This window comes from Aphelocoma coerulescens, chromosome 3, assembly GCF_041296385.1.
Source record: "Aphelocoma coerulescens isolate FSJ_1873_10779 chromosome 3, UR_Acoe_1.0, whole genome shotgun sequence".
Lineage (NCBI taxonomy): Eukaryota > Metazoa > Chordata > Aves > Passeriformes > Corvidae > Aphelocoma > Aphelocoma coerulescens.
Window position 1 is genome coordinate 63,521,470 of NC_091016.1, and position 25,962 is coordinate 63,547,431.

Here is a 25,962-nt window from a genome sequence, read left to right on the forward strand (position 1 = left end):
CTTATATTCATCAGCAGCTGAGAATCAGGGTGGCACAGAGATGAAAAAAGCCCAAATGTATGTTCTCGTAGAGTGAGAAACTATTTACATAACTTGAAAGAATGAGAATTTAGAACAAAAATATGTACTTTAAAGCAACGCTATTCGTCAAGGTACAGCTTACTAGAATTCGTGGGAATTAAGTTTTATTTGGTCTTCCAGTTTTATTTGGTAAAGTCCACTACGCGATCTGTCCCACGGACATAAAAAAACACCAAAACAACCCACACCAAAACCCTTACGAGGCTGCTACAAAAGACTTGATTTAAAAGAGGCTTTAACAACGTTTTCCTCATCTTCCCTCTGCGCGATTTGGGCTCTCGGGACGCTGAACGCGCCCCAACAACAGGAGGCCGTTCCTAAAGCAGCTGCAGCTCCGCCCGCGCTACCGCGGGATCCCCGCCCGGCTGCGCGGCCGAGGAGGAGGACGAGGAGGAAAGGCGGCTGCGTGTGCCAGCCCAGCTCCCTTTCCTTCCGGGTTGCAGCCGCCGCCGCTTCCTACTCCCGTGCCCTGGACCATGGGGGCGGCTGCCGGCGGGGCTGCCCGTGATGGGGCAGTGACCGCGGCGCCGCTGGACCCCGGGCGCGGGCTGTCCCTGCCCCGGGGGGCTGCGGGCTCTGCGGCATCCCAGGACAAGCTCTTCTTAATCAAAGGTGGAGACAGCCTCCCTTCTCCTCCCCTCCTGCCCCTGCATGGGTCAGGGACGAGCGGCAGCGTATGCGGCAGCCCTGACACCGTCCCCAGCCGTGCTCCCCTTGCCGTAGCCCCAGGTCTTGCCCCACTCTCCCGCCCCCGGGCAAAAGGCGAGACGTTTGGGAATGCCCTCGCCGAGGCTTCTGGACACAGCGGGGAAGCCCCTGCAGCGCCGGCCGCCTTTTCCCTCGTCCTTGGCAGCGGCGGCGCCGGTCACCCTTCAGCCGCCCTCCCTCGGGGCACTGGGCCCGGCACGGCGCGGGCAGCCGGGCGGGATGCGGGATTCGGGACGCGGGACGGGCGCTGAGCGGAGCCGCCTCCTTCCGGGAGGGAGCTCAGCCCTGCCGGGGTCCGCGCTCGGCGCTGCCGGGCCCGAGGGGGCAGGAGCGCTCCGGGAAGAGGCGGCTCCCGCGGGCGCCAGGCAGCGCTGCGGATTCCCGAAGGGAACGAACCGGGAGAACTGCGGGTAGGGCAGAGCCAGAGTCTCCGCAGCCGCACACAGCTGCAGGGCAGCGGGCGCACGTCCGGCGGGCTGGCGGCGCTGTGCGGCTTTATGTTTATATTACACTGTGATTTTTATACGTATCTCCGGGCTGCTCCCGGTGGCTGCTCGGTCTCCCCGCGCCCCCCGGCGGAGCGGAGGCCGGGGCTCAGGCAGCCCTTTCCCAGTGCCGCCGGCCGGGACATCCCGGGACACGCCCGGCCAGAGGATGGACGTACCCATACTAATTATTGTGCCTGCAATCGGGGAAATGTTGGTTACCATGCCTGGAAATGTAAAACTTTGTGGGCTGCATAATTCGGTCAGGATGCGAGGTTTTTGTGCTCCCAGGCAGAGGAGGTACCTAACAGATTTCATTGACACGAGTACAGGAAACTTCTTCATCACAGTAATCAGATAAAAACTTTTTAAAATTAAGATCTAACTTAACTGTATTTTGCTTCTTACTTCCTATTCAGACCATTTTTTAATTACCTAACTGGTATTAGGAAAGGGAAAACAGGGTGGGTATCAATACCTGCAAAGGAAGAACATGTAACCCCCTGAAATTTTAAAATTTTAATATTAATCAGATTGGTTTCTACAGTGCAGTAAGTCTTTGTAACAAGCCTTTTTCTTAAAAGTGGGCAGGTATGGCTACATGTGCCTTCGGTGAAAGAGCTAGAAGGAATCAGGTACCCCAAGTGACTTTGGAAACACTGAAAGGACTGAAAAGCAAGGGATGCTTTCTGTCTTGGGAAAGCTTCTGCAAGTGTAATTTCCTTTGTTTTAAAAAAATTGTTTCAAATTACAAAAAAAAATTTACATTTTTTCAGAATTTTAAATTGAGCATTAGAACATAAAGCCAAAGAACAAGCATTACTTATGTAGTGGTCTTCAGAGGAACTGGTGGTGACCATTTTTAGGTGATCCTTTGAAATAACAAGTGATGCAACAAAACCAATTAAATTTCCCTTTTGGGGAAGAGTGAGGCATAACCAAAGAACAAGATGATTTTAGTAGCCTGGCTCTGGACTGAGAGAAACTTCAAAGTACTGTGAAAAAGCATCCTAGAATTTGAATTTCTGTGTGTGGCTTGAAAATATATACACATACCATTATTTTCAAAATGCTCTCTTTTATAGAACTAATTCTTTGTCTTGCTATTTTGTCATATTGAGTTAACATAAAAAATGTAGACAAGTGGGACTTTCCCTTCAGCATGTGCTGACAGATCTTAATTTTTCATGTTTTTTATTTTCTAAACACGTTGGTTGTTTTTTTCCTTCCCCTTAAGTAACAAAGTGTTGATTTTTATTTCTTCAACTTTTCTTGGCAGGTGGAATTTTTCTAGGTACTGTTGCTACAGCGGGAATGATAGCAGGTTTTGGCACCACGCTTGCAATGACAAAAAAGAAAAACCCAGATTGGTTCAGTAAGGTTTGTTCCTTTAAGCTGTTTTCCAATAGTGATGTGCAGGAAATAAGAATGCATTGGATGCCTTATAGACATGGTGATATATGTGGAACTTGGCAAAGCTGATGATGAGAGCACTAGACTTAATTGAATTCAGTACAGGGGTAGGATTCATTTAAAAATCAGTTCGGAGTTGCCCCTGCTGAACACTTTAGTACTTGAGATTAGCTGAAATACACAATGCTTGCACTGTTTGCTGGAATCATACTTCTGTACCATGGAATAAAATTGCTGGTGTCATTTGATTCTGTGATGTGAACACACTTCAGACATGCGGCTGTATCACCTCAGTGATCCCGTTCAGCACGCGGTCTCAGTGCTGCAGTGAGTCTGGAAACGAAGTGACTGCAGTAACGAGGGAATGAGGAGGTAGAAGGTCTGCAAGCTGTGGAATATGTAAGTGGAATCATTTAGTCAAAATTAAAGCTCTCCACTCCCATCCTACTGTGTAAGGGGATGGATGAGAATGAATATTATGGAACTATGAGATCTGATGGCCAAAATAAATCTGAGCTCAGGCAATTACTAACTGGATCCACTTGTACATTCTGAAGAAAAGAACTGCAAAGCAAAGCTAGCAATTATACCTTGTTGGTATATTCGTTTGAAACACAGCACATGTGATTGAAGGATGTTTTATTCCTCACCAATGCTTTGTTATTGCTGAAAGTGTCAAAAATATGCCCTTAAAATTGATCAGTCTCATCTCCACCAAGATCCTAAAATGCAACATGTATTACAGATGTTCTTAGGGAAGTAAGAACTGATCAGTTGTGTTTATTTTAAAAATGATGATTCAATAACATATCAAGTTAATTCAATGCATATCAAGAGAAAAAAAGGTCTTCCATCGTACTTTATATCAGAACCTTCATCTCTGATCACTCGTAATCTCACTTTGTGGTCAAAGAGCATGAGGATCCTTCATTTGCCTTCCTACTTTCCTCTGTAGGCTGCTATGGCATAACTCATCCATTGCCTTTACAGAAACAATAAGCATGAGTTTCTTTTTTGAAATAGACAAAATAGAAAACTTCATGAGAAGTTGTTTCACAAGCTGTGGAAATACATTGCAATAAGGAAATTGTCTCCTTTTTCACCATCTTTGTTTTTTAAATTTCCTTTCTCTTGAGCACTGCATTTTTTCCAGCTTGCACATATTCTTGGGTGTCTGAGCTGTCCTGTTATCGGTGTGAAATTTATCAAGAGTGACATTGCATTGACATCCAAGGATATATATGCTGGAAATGTCATCAGGTGATATATACCATTTCGATCTTTGCTGAAAACTGTATCTGCTGGTATTTGTGCAAAGGAATTACAACAGTTTGCTAGCAAAAATCTGTGATTCATGGGCCCCTCAACTTCAATACTCCAGAGTGTGGAAAGATACTTTTTTGTCAAGGTACTTTTCAGTGAGCAGTTTAAAAAAGGGAAGGCTAGACTTTGAGAATGGCTTAATTCTCTATAGAAGCTTTCTGAGGTACCAATGAAGTTTTGCATTAGCATTTTTACCTAAATTTATAGTTACTGCAAGTAACTTTTAATAATACATCATGTATAATAATAGCTACAGGAAATTGCACCCTTCTTAGATGTTCAGTGCCTAAATGTTATTTTTTTCCATGTTAAGGTGAGGCCATAGTTTGGCAGGTTCTTTAAGCCAACATCAGCCAGCATTGATGTTGAAAGAATTAACTCAACCAGCCCTTAGTTTCTGGCAATTTATTCCTGTTCCAGTGAAGACACCAATACGTGTGCTATTGGGTTGGTGAGATGATCCTGGTTAATTAATGTGGTTTTTTTTTATTTCCTTCATTAGTTTTGGTCCAAATCAGTCATCTGATCCACTTCACTGCATGACTGCAGTGACTGTGCTGGCATGAACTAGGGGGAAAGTCTGAAGGAATGAGAATTGTTGCTCAGTGTTTAGGAAAAAATGCAAGACCTATTGTTTCGTCTTCTTTTCTGGCTAGTGCCAGTTTTTGTGTTGGTGAAATGGAGGCGTGCAAATCAGGTAGAAACAGGAAGCAAATGTAATGCAGCCTGGGTCAGATTTAAATAGTTTTAGGGGAGGAAAAAAAAAAAAGCAGCAATTTAGAGGGGAACCTGTAGCATCATAGCATCATGGCTTCATGACTGCATTCAAACTACCAAGAGGCAACAGTATGAGATCCTACTCTTGTAGAGTAGTGTCAGTGTTACTGGCAAGAGATAAAGTTGTAATACCTTGGTGGTGAATTAAAGTAAATATAAGCATTGGTAGGACTGATGCCCAAATTGTCTTAAAAATGGAGATTACCTTGTCCTGTTTAGTGATGAACCACTGAGGAAAACTTCGGTTAAGAAATTATGGGGGAGGGGGTGTTAAGATTAAATGCTCAGCTGCAGCAGCCTCCTTGTCAGAAGTGTCCACTTCTACCAGCATTTATTCAGGTATTTAATTTTACAATGGATTAGGTCACACAAAACAGTGATACACTGAACACAATCGACCCAAACAGTTGAACACACTTTATTTTAGGCGCTGCTTCCTTTTGGAAACACTCCACACACAAGGGAGCATTTATATGATCAAGGCCTGTGTTTGAATAAAAAAAATGTGATTTTTTTCCTTCTCCTGCTTCCTGTTTATATCTTCCAGAGGAAAACAAAACAACAACAACCAACCAAATAAAAAAAGCAGCATATATTTGGAAAACAAATCAGCTAATTCTGCCCTATTTTTTTCTGGCCTGTTTTTGGAAAGACTCAAATATTGTTTAAAAGTTCATTTTTTAAAGTAAAGAATTTTTTTTTTCAAAAATACAGAAGCAGTAGTGATGAGAAAACAATCTGATCAAAGAATAACAGGTTAGCTAATAAAAATTATCTTAAAAATGTTTTTTTGATTGTGACATCTTTTTCTCTCATGGTACTGCTGTCCTTTTTAATTTTTTAAGATTTCATTAATCAGCTTTCTTGATGCTCTGAACAGCATATCTGATAATCATTTAACCAACTGCCCTGTTTACAGAAACCCTTAACTGTGTACTTAAGTACCCTGAGGAATCAGCCTGTGACTGAGCCCTGTTTGACTGCAGTCGGTAAAACCAGATCAGTTGTTTCCATTTACTGCTATTTTTCTGGTACAATCAAGCATTTAAATAGTATTCGAGTGGGTTTTTTGCCAGCAATTTTCACAGATAATGACTCCTATTTAAAGATTCTGTGTAGAGGATATTTTTGTCCATTCATTTCCCATCTTCTAAATGGGACAATTTTTTTCTCAGTGTTGTTGTATATGATTAGACGACGGAAGCAGGAAAAATGTCAAAAGTAATCAGCATTTCAAATCTACTCCAAGCAGTAGTAACTGAAAGAGTTATAATAGTTCATTATCTGTGGTAAGGAGATAATAGGACCTGATATTATAGCGTGACTAGAGATCTCTGCTGTTTGTGTGTGGGTATGCTTACAGAGCATTGTTTTTGTTAACAGCTTCCACTTTGGGATGTCCAAACCGGAATAAATAAGGGCCAAGATACCCTTATTTATTCCAATATTTTGCTTGTGCTCTTTCCAAGTGTGGGCTTCTCCTTGGGTAGCTGTGCCTACAGCTAAATCCTAAGGGAAAGTGTCAATGCTGAGGACTGCCTGAGGATCATTTTAACATTTCAGTAAATACGAAGCCAATAGGAGAAAAACTACAGGTGTTAGACACTTAGTGGTAGACACTAAGTATGTTTAATTGTATCAAACAAGACAGAGAAGCATTTAAAAAAACCGTAAAAATTTCAAAGCTTTTTAAAAGCAAGAATACAAAAGATTTTTTCCCTGCTTTTTGTGATGAGTAAAAGAGAACAATTCTTTGGCACATTTTGGAGAAAAGTTTTTTTGATCCTTCCACAACTTAATTTCACTTTTCTGTATTTTAGACTATAAATGAAATAATTCTTTATTGAATATAATTTTATGTGTGCAATCTCATTTATGTTACCCCTGAGCAATACTTAGTTGGGCTTTTTCCAAGATACCCAGTTAAGTGGAACTGTTGAGTTGTCGAAGGACCATAGATGCCCATCTTTAACAATCACCATCTAAAATCTGTGTTTTTTTGTGAACAACTGAACAGTGAGTATTCGGAGGGGAAAAAATCCTCTGAATGGCAGTTGCCAGTATGAGCAAGAGTATTCTGTCTGTCTGACTGCTGCTGTGGGCTAGACAGGTTGAAGCTCTGCTATACGAAATAGGTGCAGTACAGTGGGCATTGCGAGATGAGAACGGCCAGCTAGCAGTGAGTGTGGGGTGCACATGGATTGATGTCACTCAGCATGTGCCTGGTGCCCCTGGAAGCTGCAATGTCCATTTATGTGCTGTGACAGAGAAGGTTTCTTTGTGGCTGGGACCCCATCATTGCTGATGCTCCATTCTTGGCCTGAGGTGGCTTTTCCAAGTGACAGTGTTTTGTGTTTTCAGGACACGTCTCATGGTAGATTTCTATGCAGCAGTATCTTAAAACCACCTACTCTTGTAGGTGTCTTCTGACAAAAATGAGAATTGTGGAGACCACAGAGCATTTTCAGTGTTGCTGCTTGGTGAACTCTGCAGAGGCATGGGTTCAGCATGGTTGTTTGCATTTAAAAAATTTTCCTAAATAGTTTCCAGAGCTTCTTCAGAGTTGTAGCCCTTGAAATTAGTCCCTGGGTCACTGTTACATCCTTTCCATGTCCAGATGAAAGCTGCTCATGTTCTTGCAGTTTCCCAGTGTGCTGTTCCAGAAGTGCAGATAAAGACCTGTAGGCCGCCGGGGGCCCCGCATGAAAAAGTACCAAAAATCAATGATATACAGTGATGATGTTCAGCTGTCACTGGCATAAAGGCTTGTGACTGGTTTCGATTCAGTTTTGTATTTTGACTGGTGAGATAACTGAGCATTGGATTCTTTTGCCCATGAAACAGCTGACTTTGGTATTTCTGGGCACTGAAAATCATCCCTGGGTTGCACTGGCAACCGTGAAAGCTGCTCCTGGTAGGAACACAGTTCATCCAGCCCCTTTCTTGGCTCTTCAGATGTGCTGGCAGCCATAAGATTTTCTGTGGCCACACTAGTACAACTGGCAGGTCAGGAAAAAATCTAAATCACCAACTTTTTTAGTTCCAATTTTTTTTTCCAGTTATTGTTTGCTTTGTCATGATCTCTTTATCTTTGGTTCTAGGGGATTACTGCCACAGCTGCACTACCAGAGAGTGGTTCATCGCTGGCCTTACGAGCCCTAGGATGGGGCTCACTCTATGCGTGGTGCGGAGTTGGATTGCTGAGTTTTGCCATCTGGAAGGCTCTGGGTGTGCACAGTGTGAGTAGCAAGTATGATACCCTCAACTCCGTATTTTTCCTTGGGTCATGCAGCTTGGGATGGCATCTCTATACTACTTCAGCCTAAGAATTACACCTTCATTCACCACACATAGAATGACTAATCAGAATGTGTGCAAACAGGGAAGGAGTTCTTACATATGCAAAAATGGCATGTTGTGGGAGGAGACAATTTAGGGGGAGGAACAGTTTTGTCCTGCATTATGTTTATTTGCACAGATGTTTCAGATACTTCACAAAAGAACCAGTGTTCTAATTTAGAGACTAAAATAGTAGCTAACTTTGTGTATCCTTTGCTTATTGAATTGAAGGCTACCCCCTTGAATCCTATCTTTAGAGCAATCCATTTATTTTTCCAAGTTCTATTTTTTGCATCAGGGCACAGAGGATGTAAGAAAAATTGAAAGGAAACCAGCTTGCTTTCTAGAAGCAGCAAGGGACAGAAACTCGAGTATCATGTGCATTGGAATGGTGGTCCTTGACATGTCACATCAAGGCAGAGAAGCTTAGGAAGCATTTGTACATCCCGGGATACCAGCTACAGCTATCTTTAGTAAATTGATTATGTTCCAGTGTTTCACAACGTTGAGTGTGAACACTAAAGGTCATGTGAGCATTTTTGTTTGCCCCTAGTAATGAGCCATGACTTAAAGAGTCCCCTGCAGCTATAAGTTTGGCAGAGCTGTTTGCATCCACTTTAGGACTAGGAATGAATAGACTCCTTTACCTTATATGGTAATTATTTATATATTCAGCAAAGCATATATAAAGGAGGAAGATGATACTATTTCACCTTAGTACTGTTCTCATTAATACCTTTCTTGAAGCTCTTATTGCTTGTCTACTCTGCTGATGTATCCTGTAGCTCACAATTTGAGTCCCAAATACAGAATTACACAATCCTTTATTTCTTAGCTTTCAATGTTGATTCTCCATAGGAACAGATAAGGGAAGGCCGAGCACCAAAAAAGCATGGCAGGACATAGGAGGCAGCTACAACACATTTTGTTTAAACTGAAGTCCTCCACATGTGGCTGAGTTGGAATGTCGGGGAAGGGGGAGGAAGAGTGGGAGTATCAATTTGTACTCCCTGCATGCTGAGCTACAACAGTTCACTCAGTTTGCTAGCAGTCCTATCACCAGTCAGAAGGACTCATTTCACACTATACTGCCAATTCTGATTTCTTATTCTGTCAGGGTGTCTGGTCCTGCTAAAGGACATTAGAGTCTGATCCTAGTCTGCAATTTACATTGTCTGTTTTTCGGTAGTTGGTAAGCTTAATTTTTACTTCCTTGAGAAGTACTGGCCTAGACCCACAGTTACTGGTTTCCCTGTGAGGCTTTTCTTGAGGCTGCCTGACAGGGAACACCCACATAAGCTTGAGATGGCCAAGCCCCAGGACATGTCTGAGTCTCCTGGGGCTTCTGACAGCAAAGGCTCTTGCGTCAGAAGCAAACTGCAAGCATTTTAGACAATTGCTGAGTGTTCCTGGTCAGAAAGGTGCACCTTATTATATTCTGTGTTGCGTTAGTGTTGAAAGAAGGTGAGGAAAACTGTGTTTTAAGAGGCTCTTGAAAATGTCTGTTAGTATTGTTTTCTGTCGTGGAGTGCTTATGTTTCACTGTAGTGCACAGTGAGGATTGCAGATACTGAAGGAGTAGATTTCTGTCAAGAGATTATTTGGAACAGCTCTTTCTGCTTTCCACTGAGATACTTATTGCATTCACTATAGAATTCTAAATTTTCACTGCAGAAAGGAAACACATACAGTAGTGCTACTCATTATTGCAGAATCAAAAATCAGCAATTCGTACATTTCCTGTTGCTATATAGCTGTTAAAATCAAATATATGTATATAATGTTTAAAATTGCTGGAGGTACAAAAGTATAAGCTTGTTAAAAATGGAATATTCTGACCAAAGAGGTTCATAGCACTAAAAATAAACTAGACCCTTAAACATATGCTCATTCTCAGAAGGGCCTGTTTTTATTTGATACGTTGTCCTAAAACTTTTGGGGAACACTGTGATACTTTTGAAAATCCTTAATTGCGTTCATGTAAGCAGAGATAATAGATTAACAGTCAGTTACAATACTGATTTTTACTCTTTGAGTAAATTGCAGTGCATATGTTATGTCTAATAATTATTAGATGCCCACAAAAATAAATATTTATTTTTAGGAAACTGAATTTAGGACTGAGTGAAATAAAGTTTCTTTCCACATAAACTGTTCAGATCATGGAAGACACCGTATATTTTGATCTAAGTTTGACATTTGCAAATGAACATTTTAATTTCAGTTAAACGTTTTAAAAGGAGGCTTTTACAGATTTACCTGAATAAAATGTCTTGAGTCTTCAGTGCAGTTGAGAACTGTGAATTCACTGGCTCAGTAGTCCATGCAAATTTTCAATACCTGTAAAATTTCAAGTCACAGTTTCCAATCTAGTAGCATCAGGTATCAAGATTTGAAAACTAGGGACTTAAAGCAGACTTAAGCCTCTCAGGGTGCTATATTAGATGTAACTTGAGGGGAGACTCATTTTGATGCCAGGAACCCGGGTGAATTTAATAACTAAAGTTTTGGCAGCTGGACAGAGAGAAGACGACGTTCTGCCCAGTCTCTTCCTCTTAACAGTAACAAGCTGCCCTTGGGACCTGCTAATTAGTGACCTGATCCTGCTAGGCAGCAGCTTCATCTGTTTAAGAGCAATACTGATAACATTATTGACAGCTAATACAGTCTCTTGATTTTAAATAGCTTCTCTTGATATTAAATTGTGAAGATAATAAAATTCTGATTGTAAGCACTGCAGGTGTTTCATTTAGCAAACAAGAAGGATGTTTCATTTGCACATGGGAGTACCTCAACTCCAGCGCTCTCTCAAATCCTTTGCCAGCTCAATCCCTGGGACTCTCGAGGTGGGATCTTGGTGAATAAAGGACTGACTTTGACTTGCCAGGTTTGAGGGGGAGTTCTGAGTCAAGTAAGACTGAATGGTTAAGTGTTTAATGCCTTGAGTTATCTGAAGGAATGAAGTACAAGAAGCCTCAGTAGAAAATCAGATGTGTTGGATTGGCAGAAGTCACACCAGAAGGAGTAACAGAACCGGCGGATGTTAACGAGGGATTGGTGTGGCCAGGAAGGCCGGGGGCAGTTCCCGTCCTGGCCGGCCCGCAGCACACCGGGGCTTGACTGACTGGGCCGGAGAAGGAGAGCAGATCTGCTCACTGAGGTCGGAGAAGTGCAGTGCGAGGTGTGCTCCGTGCTTTTTGTGCTCTGAACGCTGCCCACGCCGGCCGCGCCCCGGTGCGAGGCAGTGGGATGTGCAGTCGGTGTCACTGGGCGGCCCTGATCCTTGTGCCACGCGCCGGGAATGCCTTGTGAGCGGCCCGGCGCCGGCAGGGAGCCGTGGTGGGCCTTTCCCGCACCCCTGGAGGGCAGAACTAAGCCAGGCAGGTGCTGCTGTGCCCCAGGCCGGGGTGGTTTCTGGGGTTTGTGTTCCCGCCCCGCTCCCGGCGGCTCCCCCGGGGCCGGGCGCGGCCGAGGCGCCGCTGCTGCCCCGCAGCTGCCCCGCAGCGACACCCGGTGGCGTCAGCCGGAACAGCAGCGCCCGCGCCGAGGGCCCGGCTCATCCCTGATCCCGGGGACTGCGGGCTCAGGTCCCACAGCCAGCCGGGTGCTGCCAAGCGGTGCTGCACTGCCAAACGCTGCTGCCCCCAGCCAGAGCCCAGCAGAGCGGCCTCACTGGCTGTCGCTGCCAAAATACTGTGGCTTCTAATGCTGGGGTACGTGTTTCGTGTGAGTGTGAATTATTGATGAGACAGCAAGTGATTGATAAAAATATATATTACCTTAAGCTTTGTGGCTGTTTAAATTATCTTGTCATCGCTCCCAGAGTCAGAGATGAAATGACAAGAGCAAAGTGGAGTGATATTTCCTTGATGGGTTGTAATTTTTGTAATTAATCTGTGTTAGCAGCACGATTGCTCAGCAGTTTGTGTTGTGGAAGGAAACTGAAGCCACAGTTCAGGATTCCTTGTCCTCACACCTTCTGAGACAGCTTGTGTTTGCCCTAGAAGCAAGTTGTTGTTAAAATTCCTTCCAGGCACTGAGGTGATGCACCAGATTTGGTGATTCTAGATTTTTATTTAATCTTTGTGGTTTATTAGTTCTTAAAACAGTGCTGTGACAATGACTGCTTCCAGCTCTTAAATGGCTTTATTGTTAAAGGTGGTTCTCTGTAGCTTTACAGTCTGCTGCTTTTATGCCAGTGTCAAAACCCAGGGGAGAGAGTAAGTAACTGATCTTTATGTCTTGGTAAGGAATATAAAAGATTTTACTCTGTCTCAGGCTGGGTTGTTAATATGCTCTGATTGCACTTACCACTGTTGTAATATGAGAACAGGCTGGTAAGTAATAAACCCTACTAAGTTCCACTGAACTCTTATTCTGAAGTGAAGAAGTGATGGTTCAATGAGGACTTAGTCTGATAATGGTTTAAGTTCTATTTTTCAGAAGCATAAAAGAGAAATCTTTTTTCAGAACCTAGGAGATGGTGGTTATCTACTTTTATGTTGTACCTCTTGAAGAAAATAACCACGTGTTAGTAATAATCAGACTTTTTTCACTTGCTTCCTGCAACCTCTCAGAAAAATATTTAAATGCATACCACCTTTGATTATCTCTGAGCATAGAAGCTCTGTCTATATTAGTGACTATCATTGGCCAGCAGCACTGGGGCAGTGAAGCATTAGCAGGCTGAGGATCTGATATCTACAACCATTCCAGGAATTTTCCAAATTGGGACTGACACTGGCCTTGCCCTATGGCTTGAATGCCTGTTTGCAGTTGGGACTATGTTATGTGCACTACTAGGATGCTTCTTCAGATTTTTGTCATCCTAAAAAACTGCAGGTCATGCATTTTGAGACTGTTCAGTAGTACACAGACTCATGCCCAGGAAGCATGGACAACTGGGAGATTTGCTTCCAAAGACTATGCTTGATCTGAATCTGAGACTCATCCAGACATACCCACAGCTTTCCTCTCTGAGGCACCTTACAATGTGGAAGGACATGTGTTGTGTTAAACACAAGCTTGAAATAAGTCTGGCTTGACATAAAATGGCACCACTGTTTTCAACAAGCTTATTTGCTATGTAACAGCTACCACATCCTGGTATAATCTTCCATGGCACTATCTTGCTGGCTTTGAGCTTGCAGCTTCCAAACCATGTAGGTGCCCACTTGTGGTGCAGTGGGATGGCTGTTTGCTGATGCAAAACATGGAAGTATTGAAATAAATTTTGTAGAAAAGTTGAGTTTGGCCAATTTATCATTTCAGGTTTATTTTAAAGTTGAATAATAGTAGAAACATCTTATTTCAACATTCTGCATATGAGCTTTTCAATGAAATTAAAAATTTTCAGTTAAAGAATAAATGGCGTTTCACTCAGTAAATTTTTAAAAGTAAAATATTCAAAATATCTTAAACCTGCTGTTGCTACAGTTGAACTAAATGAGTATTTTCATTGAAGTTTCAAAAAATTAAACCTTTTAAATTTTATTTACATATTCTACTACTATTATGATCCACCATGCCTTTTTATTACTGGGAAAAATTTTAGTTTCTTAGAATCACAGAATAACTAGGGTTTGAAGGGACCACTGGAGAGCATGTAGTCCAATCCCCCTGCCAAGGTAGGGTCACCTAGAGCAGGTGACAGTTTTAAGTTTTCTGGAATTTTTTAGAAATTACCGGTTGAGTTGTAAACCTTTATTTTGAACTAAACTCACAGCTATAGAGTGAGTACTTGTCAGATACTAAAACATATCTATTAATGTCTGATGTTATTTTTTTTTTTTTAAACTGCCAGCGATTATGAACCTTCTTTTAAAAGCAGAACAGTGCCCTCAGCCCTTGTAGACTGAAGCCTACAACAATTAACAAACAAGATAAATTATGCTTGAAAAGCCCTCTTGTTCCTCATGCCCTCAATAAATTAGGTTTCATTTCCTCAGAAATAAAAGCATTCTCTGTCCCGTAGGAAAAGGGCTGGGATGATTCATATGTAGGTTTGTGAGATTCTGATTGTTGCTGTTCTGTGGAAAGCTGGAAAAATAGTGAGAAGAATTGCTTAGCAATTTGTGACTAATATACTTATAAAATATTAGTTTATCACTTTTATGGTGTCTCCTAATGAAATATCCTGTTTTTCATTGATCTTAACTTCTAAAATGTTAAGAGTCTAAAACAATTGCATGGCCGTAAAGAGACATCTAAAACAATTAGAAGCAATGCAGAGAATATATGCTTGGCTTTGTTGGTAAGAACATTTCCTAAGTGCACTGCTTTTCTCTAGAGAAAATCTAACCTCTGAATCACCATTTTAAGCATAAAAATAACATCTCCCTGCTTATGTCAAGAGATACTTGATATAATTTTGTGAAAGTATAGTCATAGGCACAGTATAAATACAAAGGAGTATTGGCTTTAAGGATGGATTAATTTAAAATAGAAGATGAGAGCTTGCAGACATAGTTTTCAGATGTTCCTGGGTTTGGCATCTGTAAACAGTACTGAGATTTATAAATCTTAACTCAATATAGGCATATTGCAGTGGCTGAAATTATTACTCTATTTCATAAATGAGCAAATGTTGCTATAAAAGCACCATATCTCCTAAAATAGAGTCATCCTAGAGTCATTCCTAAATTTTTTGTTACTAGTTTTGAATTATTGTTGTATTTAATCCTCGCATAAATATTCTTCCTGAAGTTTCTGTTCCTCATCATGCTTGTCTGATAGCATAATAGAAACTTACCTTTTCCTTGCTATTTCATCATCACATATTTCTATAGAAATCAAATCTGCCCATTTAAAAAAAAATTATTATTTCCTCAACACTTACTTAAACTCAAGCTCTTAGAAGGTGGAGTACTAGTACAAGTTAGCACTTTCTCCTCCTGCTTATACTGGATTTTTCTGTACTGCTTATAGTGCCTAATTAGTTTGGTTTGGAGAAGGCTTTCCTCCACACGTATGTACTGCTCGTATTTTATCCAAGAAGGAAAAAAAATAAACCAATGGGCTTCACTGTCTACTTGATAAGGCCGAATGATCATTCAAGGATTAAGCTCATCATTTTCCTACTGGAAAGCTGCTACATCTGCTTTATGAATAGGGACAGCTGTAAGGGAGTATTTCAAGAATATGGGAAGGCTGTAACTGTAGATGTCTTGAGGAGTTTTGCTGTTGTGTCTTGGGAGAGACTTGCAGCTGTTGGCTGCCAGCAACCTGTTGGGAAGCCGTGGTCTGAAACACCTCTGTGTCACCCTAAGTGGATGAGTGGGTTGATCCACGTCTTGGCCACATAGAACTATAAAATGTGCATGTACAAGCAAGATCTGAATCCAGGCTTCTCTGATGGGTGCGAGTTACTCGTGCTACGTCTTGGTCCCGTGGCATCCTCCTGTGTGTTAATTGTGGTGCATGGCCATGCTTGCCATGCCCTGCTATGGGCCAGGATCCCCAGTGCTCTGCTTGCCTGGAGGCATCTGGCTCTCCCGCCTGCCTCTGGGGGTCACACTGGCTCTGACAGCTTCCTGCATGGAATTCAGCGCCAGTCATGGCCTTGAGGCTGAAGCCTCACCAAAGAGTTTTGGGTTTTTGCTGGCCCTTTCCCCAGCCTTGAATCTCACTTGTGGATGATACATACAATTAATTCCTGGGCATAGAGAGGAAAGAAATTACTCAGCTTGCTTTTTTACAGGAAACTGCTTGCTTGCAGACAATTCCTGTTTTGAATTTAATTCAGAAATCCAAATTACAGCGCAGAAGAGTTTATAGGGTTGGGAGACTCGTCCTGAGGTTTTTGGTCCATTAACCAGTTAGCTTTATAAATGTGGATATTTAACTTCTTTAAATTTAAAATTATTCCAAGATTAATTTTTCAAATTGCCCAGGGTGACTAAGGGGCAATGACTAATACACCATAATAGACTAATCATGTGGATGTCCTTTCCAGGCACCCAGATTTGAAAGTAAGATTCTGCAGAAATAAATGGCACATTCTTTAGTAATATCAAAAGTATTCCACACTCAATTTTTCTGCATGGCACAAAAGCCTTTACTTTGAGGTACCATATACTACAAAAATTTAAGTCCTTGACGTTTTATTTCAGAAATATCAACATGGAAATGTATAAAAGTGAAAAGAACACTCCTTTATCTCTGAACCTAAGGAAATCCCTTTTTTTTTCAGAATCCAGTTTACAAAATTACTGTCTCTGTGAATAAAAAGTTTGAACATAACTAGCTAACCACATCCTTTTTTTTTTTTTTTTTTGTTCAAAATAATCTAGCCTTAACCCAAAACAGTTTTACTTTCTTAAGGCTTTTCTACTGGAATAGCATCTTATTCCCACTTTGGGATCTAAGTCACATTTGCACTGAAATGAAGCCAAAGTGAGGCTAGTAAAATATGTTTGTGATGTAGACCAGCTCTCTTCCCATTTATGAATTAGCAACATCTTCTGCACTCATGGAAAAGTAACACGAGGAAAGTATTTCATGTGTTTTATCTCGTCATGTGACCCAATAATTGGAAAAGAGGCAGCCTGACCCCTGTGACTTGACAGGTCTCTGTAGTTCACCAGTATTTCAAGACAGAATATGGAGTAGCTGTGGGAGGCTACTAAATATTTCTAATTGTTTGGGAACCGTGGCAGCTTCGTTCTAAACAGTGATGGTCCTCTCCCCTTCTCCCTGTAAAGTTCACTTAGGTTATTTTCATGCTGATTTTCTTTTAAAAAGCACAGGATGTGTTTTACCCACTTACACAAGATTTATAGAGATAAATTTGTGGAAGAATATGTCAATGTGTTTGTTTAATTTTAGGCACTGCAAATAGCCCTCTGATTTCAGAGAGAGTGCTCAACACCACATAAGGTTAGGCACGTGTGTAAGCCTCCATGAGACAGGGGGCCAGTATGAGCTCCTGACTTCTCTAGATAGTTTAACACAGTTCTGCTGCTGCTTTTCTCTATGCAAGCCTGAAACCCTGGAATCGGCCAATAGGTGGTGAACAGTGTACTGTGAGAGTACAGTGCAAGGTGGTTAGATATTAGGATGTTTACTGCCAGGATTGACACTCTCAGGGCCATTTTCATAGACTTGTAGTTCTGCCTAATCCAAACATTGATGATGCCTTTGCCAGTGATGCAAGATGTAAGAATGTGAACCAGGGCTCTATTTTCCATGCTTATTCCAGAACTGGCACAGCGTGACCCACAGTGAGTGCCCCATTTTACACTGAGAGAAGGACAATCACCTTCAGCTGCCAGGCTGGCTGCTGTGCTCCTCCAGTCCTGCAAGGGCTCAACACTTGTCATTTTCTACAAATAACTTGCTATTTCTGTACCTGGTCCTTGGTAATCATTTGCTAACAAGGACAACAGCAATCATTTTAAGATTTGGGAAAAAGTGACAAGAGCAATCCTCACTGATACTTTTAAATCCAGGGCAGCCTGCCTCATCTTCATGCCTTGTGAAATGGATGGTGGCTGAGGAGAACAGAGGGCATGTACAGACTGCATTCTGCTGCCACTTGATATTCCAGTTCAGGGCATCTAACCTCATTTCACTTGGAAGCTAATGTAAGCAGTTCTTACTGATACAAGTACTAAAATAGGAAACTAATAATTCCTGGAATCTGGGTTGGTCTATTATGAATGTCAGACATTAAAGAGAACATTTCTTAGTAAAACTTTCATTCTAGGAATCAAATAGACTCTTTTAGCCCCTCTTCCATTCATTTTAATATGAGCAGCCATGTAAGTGCTCTCAGTAATAGTGCTATCCCAATTTTTGTGTGACATTCTGTCAACGATGTACATTAAAAAGAGATTATTAAATGGAAGATGCTTTTAGGTCCCCATATTTTTGCCATCTGAGGCAGGATCATTAGGTTAAGATAAGAAAGTAACAGTGATCTATAGCTATTACAGATTATTTAATGCAGTAAGTTAGATGATACCCTTTTAGAAAGAAGTCTGACAGAGGTAGAACAGTTACTGTAATTTATTTGGCAAGAAAAAACAGCGTCAAGCTCTGTAATATCTGTGACAAAAAAATAAAATTCACTTGAGTGAAATTCACTTCAGAGAGTTGCCTGCAGGAATGGAGCGTGCTGGAATGTTAAGGAATGTGTTACAAATCGTTCATATACCACTAGGTTCAGAAGCAGCAGTTGAGAGTGGCCTATGGTACTGAAGGCAGCGGGAAGAGGTAAAATACATTCAGCTTTTAGTGCTTGGTTTACTGCACTATTAATTGAAGACATTATCACAGTTGAACCGAGTACCCCAGTGCCAGTGTGGCTGACAATAATAAAGGCAGCCATTGCAGTGAGTTATTTCAAAACATTCCAGTGCTTAGTACATAGTACATTAGCTCTTGTAATTAAATTAATGCCTTTTGATTTGAGACCACTGATGTGAGTATTGTGGAATCTGGAGGAAATACAGGAGAAGAGGAGAAGAGACCTCCCGAGTGGCATGTCTGTTGAAAAGAAAAGGTAGGGCAAGACACAGATTCCTAACTGCAGCATTTCCCTCATCAAGGAGTGTTTGTCCCAAGAGTTAAAGCAAGTGAAGACAAGGTCCCAATTCTCACATCTCAAGTGTTCAGCATTAATAGAACATAAAGCTGATTAATCATCTTCACAAGAATCTCACCACACTGCAGGAGGACTGGACACTGGTATGCCCAGTTTGTTGAGGGACTAACTTAAATGTTTAGTGAACAAACTTTCTCTGCAAGGATACCTTGAGGTTGCAATGGGCCTAGTATGACCCATTTAGTGTCAACTAAATGCAAGCAAGAACAGCCCTGAAGCCAGTGTGAGGTACTTTGGAGGCCAAATTTAGTCTTAAATATAAAAATATTTTAGAGTTCAATCAATCAAGGCCAAGAATACTGAGCTCTAAGTCTCTGACTGAAAGAATCATTTAGACTGGAAAAGACCTCTAAGATCATAAAGTTCATCCATGAAGAAGTTACAGCCTAAAATGGGGTATTAGAATGGTTTGTAAGCAAGCAGGCATTGTCAGTGGGAGACAAGGGACAGGAACTTAGGGATCCTATTTTCATGGTTATTTATGTGGGTATACACCAGTTCCATGACACCAGAGAATGGTTCTTTTTTCAAAGCTTTCTCCATGGTTTAAGAAAGTGTGAGAAGTGAGTTTTAGAGGAGCTGAGAGTGCAGGGAAGACAGTGACTGGGATTTGGAAGTGCACTTGGGAGAGCAACAAGCACAAGTGTGGAAATGAAGGAAGAAACTCAGAAGCTGATGTTCTTAGTGGAACAGGAGGGAAGGGGGAAGATGCCTTAGAGGTCCAGGTCAAAGCCCTAATGAAACATTGTACTGCACTTTCTGACTGGGAGGAGAGGGGAAAAATAGGAGTCCATGACTGGTACTAATTAAGTTGCTTAATGCCTTACTAGTGAGATCTCAAAAACTGTTGTGGAGAGAAATGATCAGGTGTAGTATCTTTTAAGGGCTATAGAAATGAAAGGTTCTAGTAAGAGCTAGCTGTGACATTTTTGTTGGGAAGAAATTGGCCCCGTTTTAGACATACTGTGAAGTCATGTATTAATGAGGCCCTTGCCAGTCACTGCAGATAATGTCCTTCTTAAAGAGCTGACAGCCTGAAGTGTTACACTGAGAAGACAGTGCACAGTAGTGATCAGCTTGGCATTACAATTTATTGAAATAGATCACTGTCCAGGAATCACAAAGGAAGAAAATCTGTGGAAAAACATAAAACATGGTCAAAGTTGTGAATTGCAATGAGAAACTATTTTTGTGCAGTGCGGGCTTGTGGAAAAGGGCAGGCAAGAGAGGAAGTGGTAAATGAAACATTGAGTCTGGCATCACTTTCAGGAGGTTTTACAAATAAGCATCAAAATCTGAGAACACAAGGCTGAGAAAATTTCTCAGGGAGTCTTAAAAGCAAAAGAAAGACACTGAATATTTCAGATCTGATCCACGTGTTAAGGAAAAATTGCTTTTCCAGGAAGTTAGTTGCTTTTACCTACAGAACATAAATTAATGATCTGAGGGGACAGAAATTTAATATTCTTAAATCTGCAGCTGCTAGCAGTGTTTCACTGCTTTCTAAATAAATACCTTTTTTTCTTTCAGAACAGAGTTGAAGTATTTTATTTTCCAGACAAGACAGCTTTTTGCATTCAAGAGTTAGGGTTTGGCATGTTAATCATTATGAGGTGGTTGTCAGAGTGAGGAATCACTGTAGTTTTCTGAGTGGCTCCTCCACCCGTCATCTTCTTTTTGGAGGCTTTATAGAATTGCTGTTAGTTTTCACTTTGGTTTTGTGCATCTTCAGTGGGGTAACAGAGGTGTCTTCTAGGGCTTATGAGTTTATCATTTAAATTTTACACTAAGAGAAATTTATGTCTTAGTTTAGAAACAGCCAGAAAATCCACATTGCACCAGATGATTGGCTGGTGCTGAATGTTTTATCTCCAGTTACACTAACAGAGCTACAGCATTTTACATCAGGTTAGTATCTGACCATTCCTGTGTTCCAAACACCCAGATAATACTTAGAGTGAGATGAAAGAGTAGAAGAGTTGAATCACTCTTTAGGAAGCAAAAAATGTTAAGTAAATTGAATACTTTCCATCCATCAGTGAGCTGGGATAACTTAATTACATAGGACTGGAAAAAAACAGCTAAGCCAAAGCTCCTAAAACATTTCCTACCGTAAATACTTGTATTTAATTGTCAGCAATTGTTTAATGTAATTTGGGCTGTTCCTCTACGTCAGCTCTGATACTGGTGTTTATTATTCTTGGGAACATTAGCTGTCTATGAGAGCTTCTCAGTTTTAAATAAGAAGCAAAAATGTTGGTTTAGGAACAATTGTGGGTGATTGCCAAGATTTTTAAAATCCAAGAAGGAATAATTAATCAAAACAACTATCTGATCAGAATGAAATACAAAACAGAGAGTGAATTAGTTTTACTTAAGAACAAAGTCAGGAAAAAGCAAAAAAGGATAATTTGGCTCTGAATTTTCCTCCTGCTTTATATAACATGTATTTTTATTTGATTAGCAGTACCCAGGCATTATTGCACAAAAGCTAGGGTCCTGAAATGCTTTCATCCATCATAGTTAGCTACTGTGTTACTAAAGGACTGGTAATTTCTTTGTAAATTGTTTCATTCTTTGTATAGCAGATATACATGATATTTCATTCTGTATATCAGCTGTAACTTGAATAATTGCATTGTGGTAGCATGTCTCTAAAGAAGGACCAATTATTTGTCAGAATTATTCATACACAGAAGGACTTGAAGAGAAAACAACCCAGAGGTATTTGTATAAATACTGATGACCTATAACACACAAAACGTAGGCATTTTAGAGTAGATGCCTGTGTGGCTGTTTGGAATATCTAGATTTCCTGGAACCTCTCTGTGGGACATACTGCCTGAGACAGCATTTGCTCTTCAAGAGGTCATTGCATCCAGTGCTTGAATACCACATCCTGTCTTCTCTGTGTGAATGTCATAGATTCTGTCATAGAGCTTCCTAAAAATAGCAGTCCAAAACTTTGCCTGTACATCCTGCTGTTTGTGTAATGGGATTTTCACTGATTTGGTTTTTCCATGCCTATCCTTTAAAATATATATTATATGTAAAAATACATGTAAAAGTCCTGGAAGAAAGAAGCCCACTAAATGTAGATATTCTAATATAAGTGATTTTTTAAAAGTGAATGTTTAGTTCTGGCATTCCAGGACTACTGAATCAGACATTGGTGATAAAATTCTTAGCATAAATATAAATTATATATATATATATACAAATATATATATATAAAAAAAAAAAATATATATATAAAAAATACGGATATACTTCCTCTTTCACAGTATTTTATCAGCAGTGAAAGAAAAGCTTGTTCCCATATATTGTCATGAATCTTGTTTTCTTTCCTACTGGTGTGTACATTTGAATTAGACTTTGTTTTGACACCTTTATCCATATGGTGGGGTAGACCTAAGCTGTCAGAGTTGACCAGTATTTTGCTTTAGCCCTTGTTTTAAAATTGTTGAATAGACTATTGGACCTTTCATCCATTACAAGTGTAGAAAAAGGCACTGCAGGCAAAATAGGGGCACATTTCATTGAGGTAATTTTCCTCCAAACAAAAATATTTTAAGAGTGTGTGTGTGTATAGTAATTCACGTAACAGTAGTGGATCATTCAGGCAAGCACTCCAAATCAGGCATCCCAGTGTAGTGCATTAGAAGGGGTGATTGTTGTGGGTCCCTTCATGCTTTTTTTCACTTTGTTAACTGAACCAACATAAACAGAGGGAAAGTCTTAATTTTCTATTATTTTAAAAGCTTTTTACTTATTCTTTGCCTCGCACACCTTCTGTGGGATAAGCCTGGGGTTCATGGTGCTACTTTATGTGTTCCTTAGTAACAGTTAACTGATTCTATTTTTAAATCTCTTTTTTAGATGAAAGAATTTCAAACTAAGATGCAGTCACTCTTTCCAGCAATTCCTAAAAATAGTGAGTCCACTGTTGAATGGGAAAACTTACTTAAGTCCAAGTGAAAGACTCAGAGCCATTTGGAGATGTCTCTTCCAGCAAGAATAGGAGCAGAAGTAGCAGAAGCGTCCCCTCTGGAAAACAAAGAAGACTCAGACTGAGCAAGTTACTGACTGAGTGCACTGAACCTGGGAATGCCAGTTAACATCTAGCAGCAAGGGAATTCAAACCGAACCGATTTATACTGTGCTTTTCGGCATGTTTGGTATCGTTGTTTTGGGAGAAAATGAACCCTCCAAGATAAGTTGGATTCAACTGGAAAAAAGACTTTTTCGAAGACTAACAGAAGAAACTGATCTTGATTAGTAAATATATGGATATAATCCCAGTAAACTCCTGTCCCATCCTGTGTTTCAAGAAGAATTTTATGAAATTTCTCTAGGAAACAAGAACAGTACTTTCAGTGACTTGTCCTATTAGGAATATAACCATCAAGTCAATCATAACAGATCTCTTGCTGAGCCTGAGGGTAAAGCATATAGTGCACTCTTCAAAAGTAAAGGACATATTTAAGTTTGCAACAGAGAAAGTATCTTAAACCATTTTTATGTGTTTGAAGGGTAAGTTTAAAACCCAATATGCAAGTAGTGACCTATGAGCTCCTCTGCAGAGCATCAGAAGAGATCTCTACAAAGTTCACTGTTTTCTTAGTATTAACTTTTTGAAATTGGATCCCAGAATAATGAATCTGATAGTTTGTATAAAAGTCTCTACTATATTTGTATATCAATTAAAATAGTAAGTGAAAAAGGTATAAAAGAGTGAGACACCCAGTCAGTCCTACGCAGATGTTTTCAGCTGAGAAAGTGTATGGGCAGGACTAATTTTGTGTGTTCCAGTCATTTCTGTGGCTCTTCTGCCAGGAGAAGCAATGTGACATTTTCCACACTGCAGTAATTTCATGAAGTGTGGGTGTAAACTAGAAAGAGTAATGTCTTACTCAGATGTTGTGTTTGCAGAACTGAAGATCTGTAAAACTGCAGAAATAATTTTAAAAAAAGTGCTGTCAGTGAACAATCCTTTGTTGCTCAATTATCAGATTTTCTTATTAATTGCACACAGTCCAGTTAGTCAGTTGTCAGATTTAATAAAGTCCTTTTAAAACTTGTCTTTTGTGATGTAAATCTTTATATTCTTAGGAAAGAATATTTTAAAAAGCCTTAAATGTCAGATGAATAATAGAGAAGTATGGTTTTCTGTCGTGCTGTATTTACCCACTACTTTTCTTACTCCACATCGTTCCCCCCCTTCCCCTGCCCTTAGCCCTGGCCACTCCCTCCGGTTCTCGCTATTGGTTCCAGTACCCCAACTCCGCTCAGGTACCGCCCCTGAACCCCTGAGAAAATCCCCTGCGCCCGGACCAGGTGTCTTTCTGCCGCTGGGAACCGGTTGGTCGGCGTGTGACAATAAAAGTTCCTCTGAGATCGCCGTGAGGGACCCTTCTTCTGCCTCCTTTGCTGTCACCGTGTTGCGGAGCTGACAGCTAGCCAGAGCAGGGGCGCGGGGCCGTCCGGAGGGACTACGGGAGGGCGGACCTGCCGCTCTATCCTGAGCAGCCCCGCTGCACCCTCTGAGAAGGCTGCGGCTTGCTAAACCCAACCAAGCAACGCAACAGTTTTCCTATGAAGCATGACACTAAAATAATACCTTTAAAACAATTGAAGTGTAATAGTTGACGTCTTTTCCAGAGCTTGATGCTTGTAACTCAATATTAAATTGTGGTGAATACTGCCATCATACACACATGAAAAATGGTACTATTTTTGTATTTCTGTTAGTTTCATGTGAGTGGTGATACCTGTTTTTCCTACATTTAAGCATATTAGTGCTAAGTTACCAATTTTAACAAGTAGCTGTGTCATAGCTGGTCAAATACTGAAGTGAACTAAATAAATGCAAATCACATGATGTCCTTAGGATTACTTTTAGTTTCTAAGGAGGGACTTGGGTCATCTTTATCTGGGTTAAATAACTCACCTAAATCAGTCATCCAAAGTGCCTTGCATGTTCAATGGAGAAAGGCTGGCCAGAGGGTGGCTTGCACTGTACTGACATGAATGGCTGTTCCTGGAATTGTACAAGTTGTCACATCAGTCCTGCCTGCTGGCTGCCTCTGGAGAGAGCTGTCCTACCCTTGCTTACCCCCCTTCAGCAGTGACTGCACCTGGACACAGTTCAGGTGAAACCCAGAAGGAATATGAGTGGTCTTCTAGCACTTCAGAGCTCTGAGGGTTAGTTGGTAAGTCTTGACACAGGAGAACTGTCCCTTCTGGAAATAGTTAGCCATTGGATTAGTGCAACTATTATAAAAAAATTCCCTTATGACACATCAGATAAATTAAATCTGGGGGTATCCAGTTACAAGGACATACTGGATGATGCTCTTCAAAAAATTCTAACAGTGAAATATAGAGACAGAAATCTTTAAAATAGAACTACACTTAACAAGGCAAGTACAGAGTGATGAAATAAATCCATGTTGAGGTATAAGGCTGAACATTAAACATGTTTCAAAGAGAGAGGAATTCATGGATCATTGTATTCCAAAGTTGTGCTTTTGGCTGGAAATGGATTTTCTCTACATAAGGGTTTGAGTAGAAGAGTGCAACATAATGTAAGACTAAATCAAGTCTCAGTTGACATGAAAAGCACAAGAGATCTTGGATATTTGTTACTGCACTGTGCAGCTCTCAACTTGGTGAACATTCTGCTGGTTTTGTGATGGGTCATTTTTTCTTTTTATGAAAATATTTGGCAAAAAGTTGTTGGAAACCACAACAAAACTCTGAACAAATGGAAGGAACACCAATAGCAGCTAGATACCATAGTGTATGTAGTTATTGAAACAGAGAGAATAAAATTAGGCAAAAAACAACAGACAGTAGACATTAAAGAAAATTAACAAGTTTCGAAAGTTAAATACTAGAAGTAGATACTGGCACAAAATAGTTGGTGGGTCAGGGACTCCCTAATTGCTTTCTTTTATTTAAAAATTGCTTACTCTCTATCAAGGGAGTGTAAGAACAAAACAGAAGTTTGTTTTCATCCTCAACTCTTCCTGTGCAAAAAGTTACACTAAAGTAAGGTGATGTTTGCAAGACTGCCATTCAAAGTGGGTAATGTAGAATACCCACAGTGAGTTTCAAATTGTTTCAAGTTACTCTTCAGCTGGTCTCTGTTTCATTTCCACTGATTTTTTCCAACTTTCTGGTCACATTTAGTTATAGGAATAACAGAGGGCATGTATGTTCTTAAAA

General features: G+C 40.7%; 1 protein-coding gene across 2 annotated transcripts; it reads left to right on the forward strand.

The window, feature by feature from the left end:
- The first annotated feature begins 490 nt into the window (after window positions 1–490).
- On the forward strand, window positions 491–23,813 carry TMEM242 (transmembrane protein 242). Of its 2 annotated transcripts, none has more exons than XM_069010611.1 (4): window positions 491–693; window positions 2,554–2,654; window positions 7,889–8,037; window positions 22,612–22,702. In XM_069010611.1, exons 1-4 carry the CDS (start codon window positions 558–560, stop codon window positions 22,613–22,615), a joined length of 390 nt encoding a protein of 129 aa, XP_068866712.1. In that variant the 5' UTR covers window positions 491–557; the 3' UTR covers window positions 22,616–22,702. The 2 variants fall into 2 exon arrangements, with proteins under 2 accessions (XP_068866712.1, XP_068866713.1); XM_069010612.1 differs by having other exon boundaries at window positions 516–693; window positions 7,889–8,026; window positions 22,612–23,813.
- The last annotated feature ends 2,149 nt before the right edge of the window (window positions 23,814–25,962 follow it).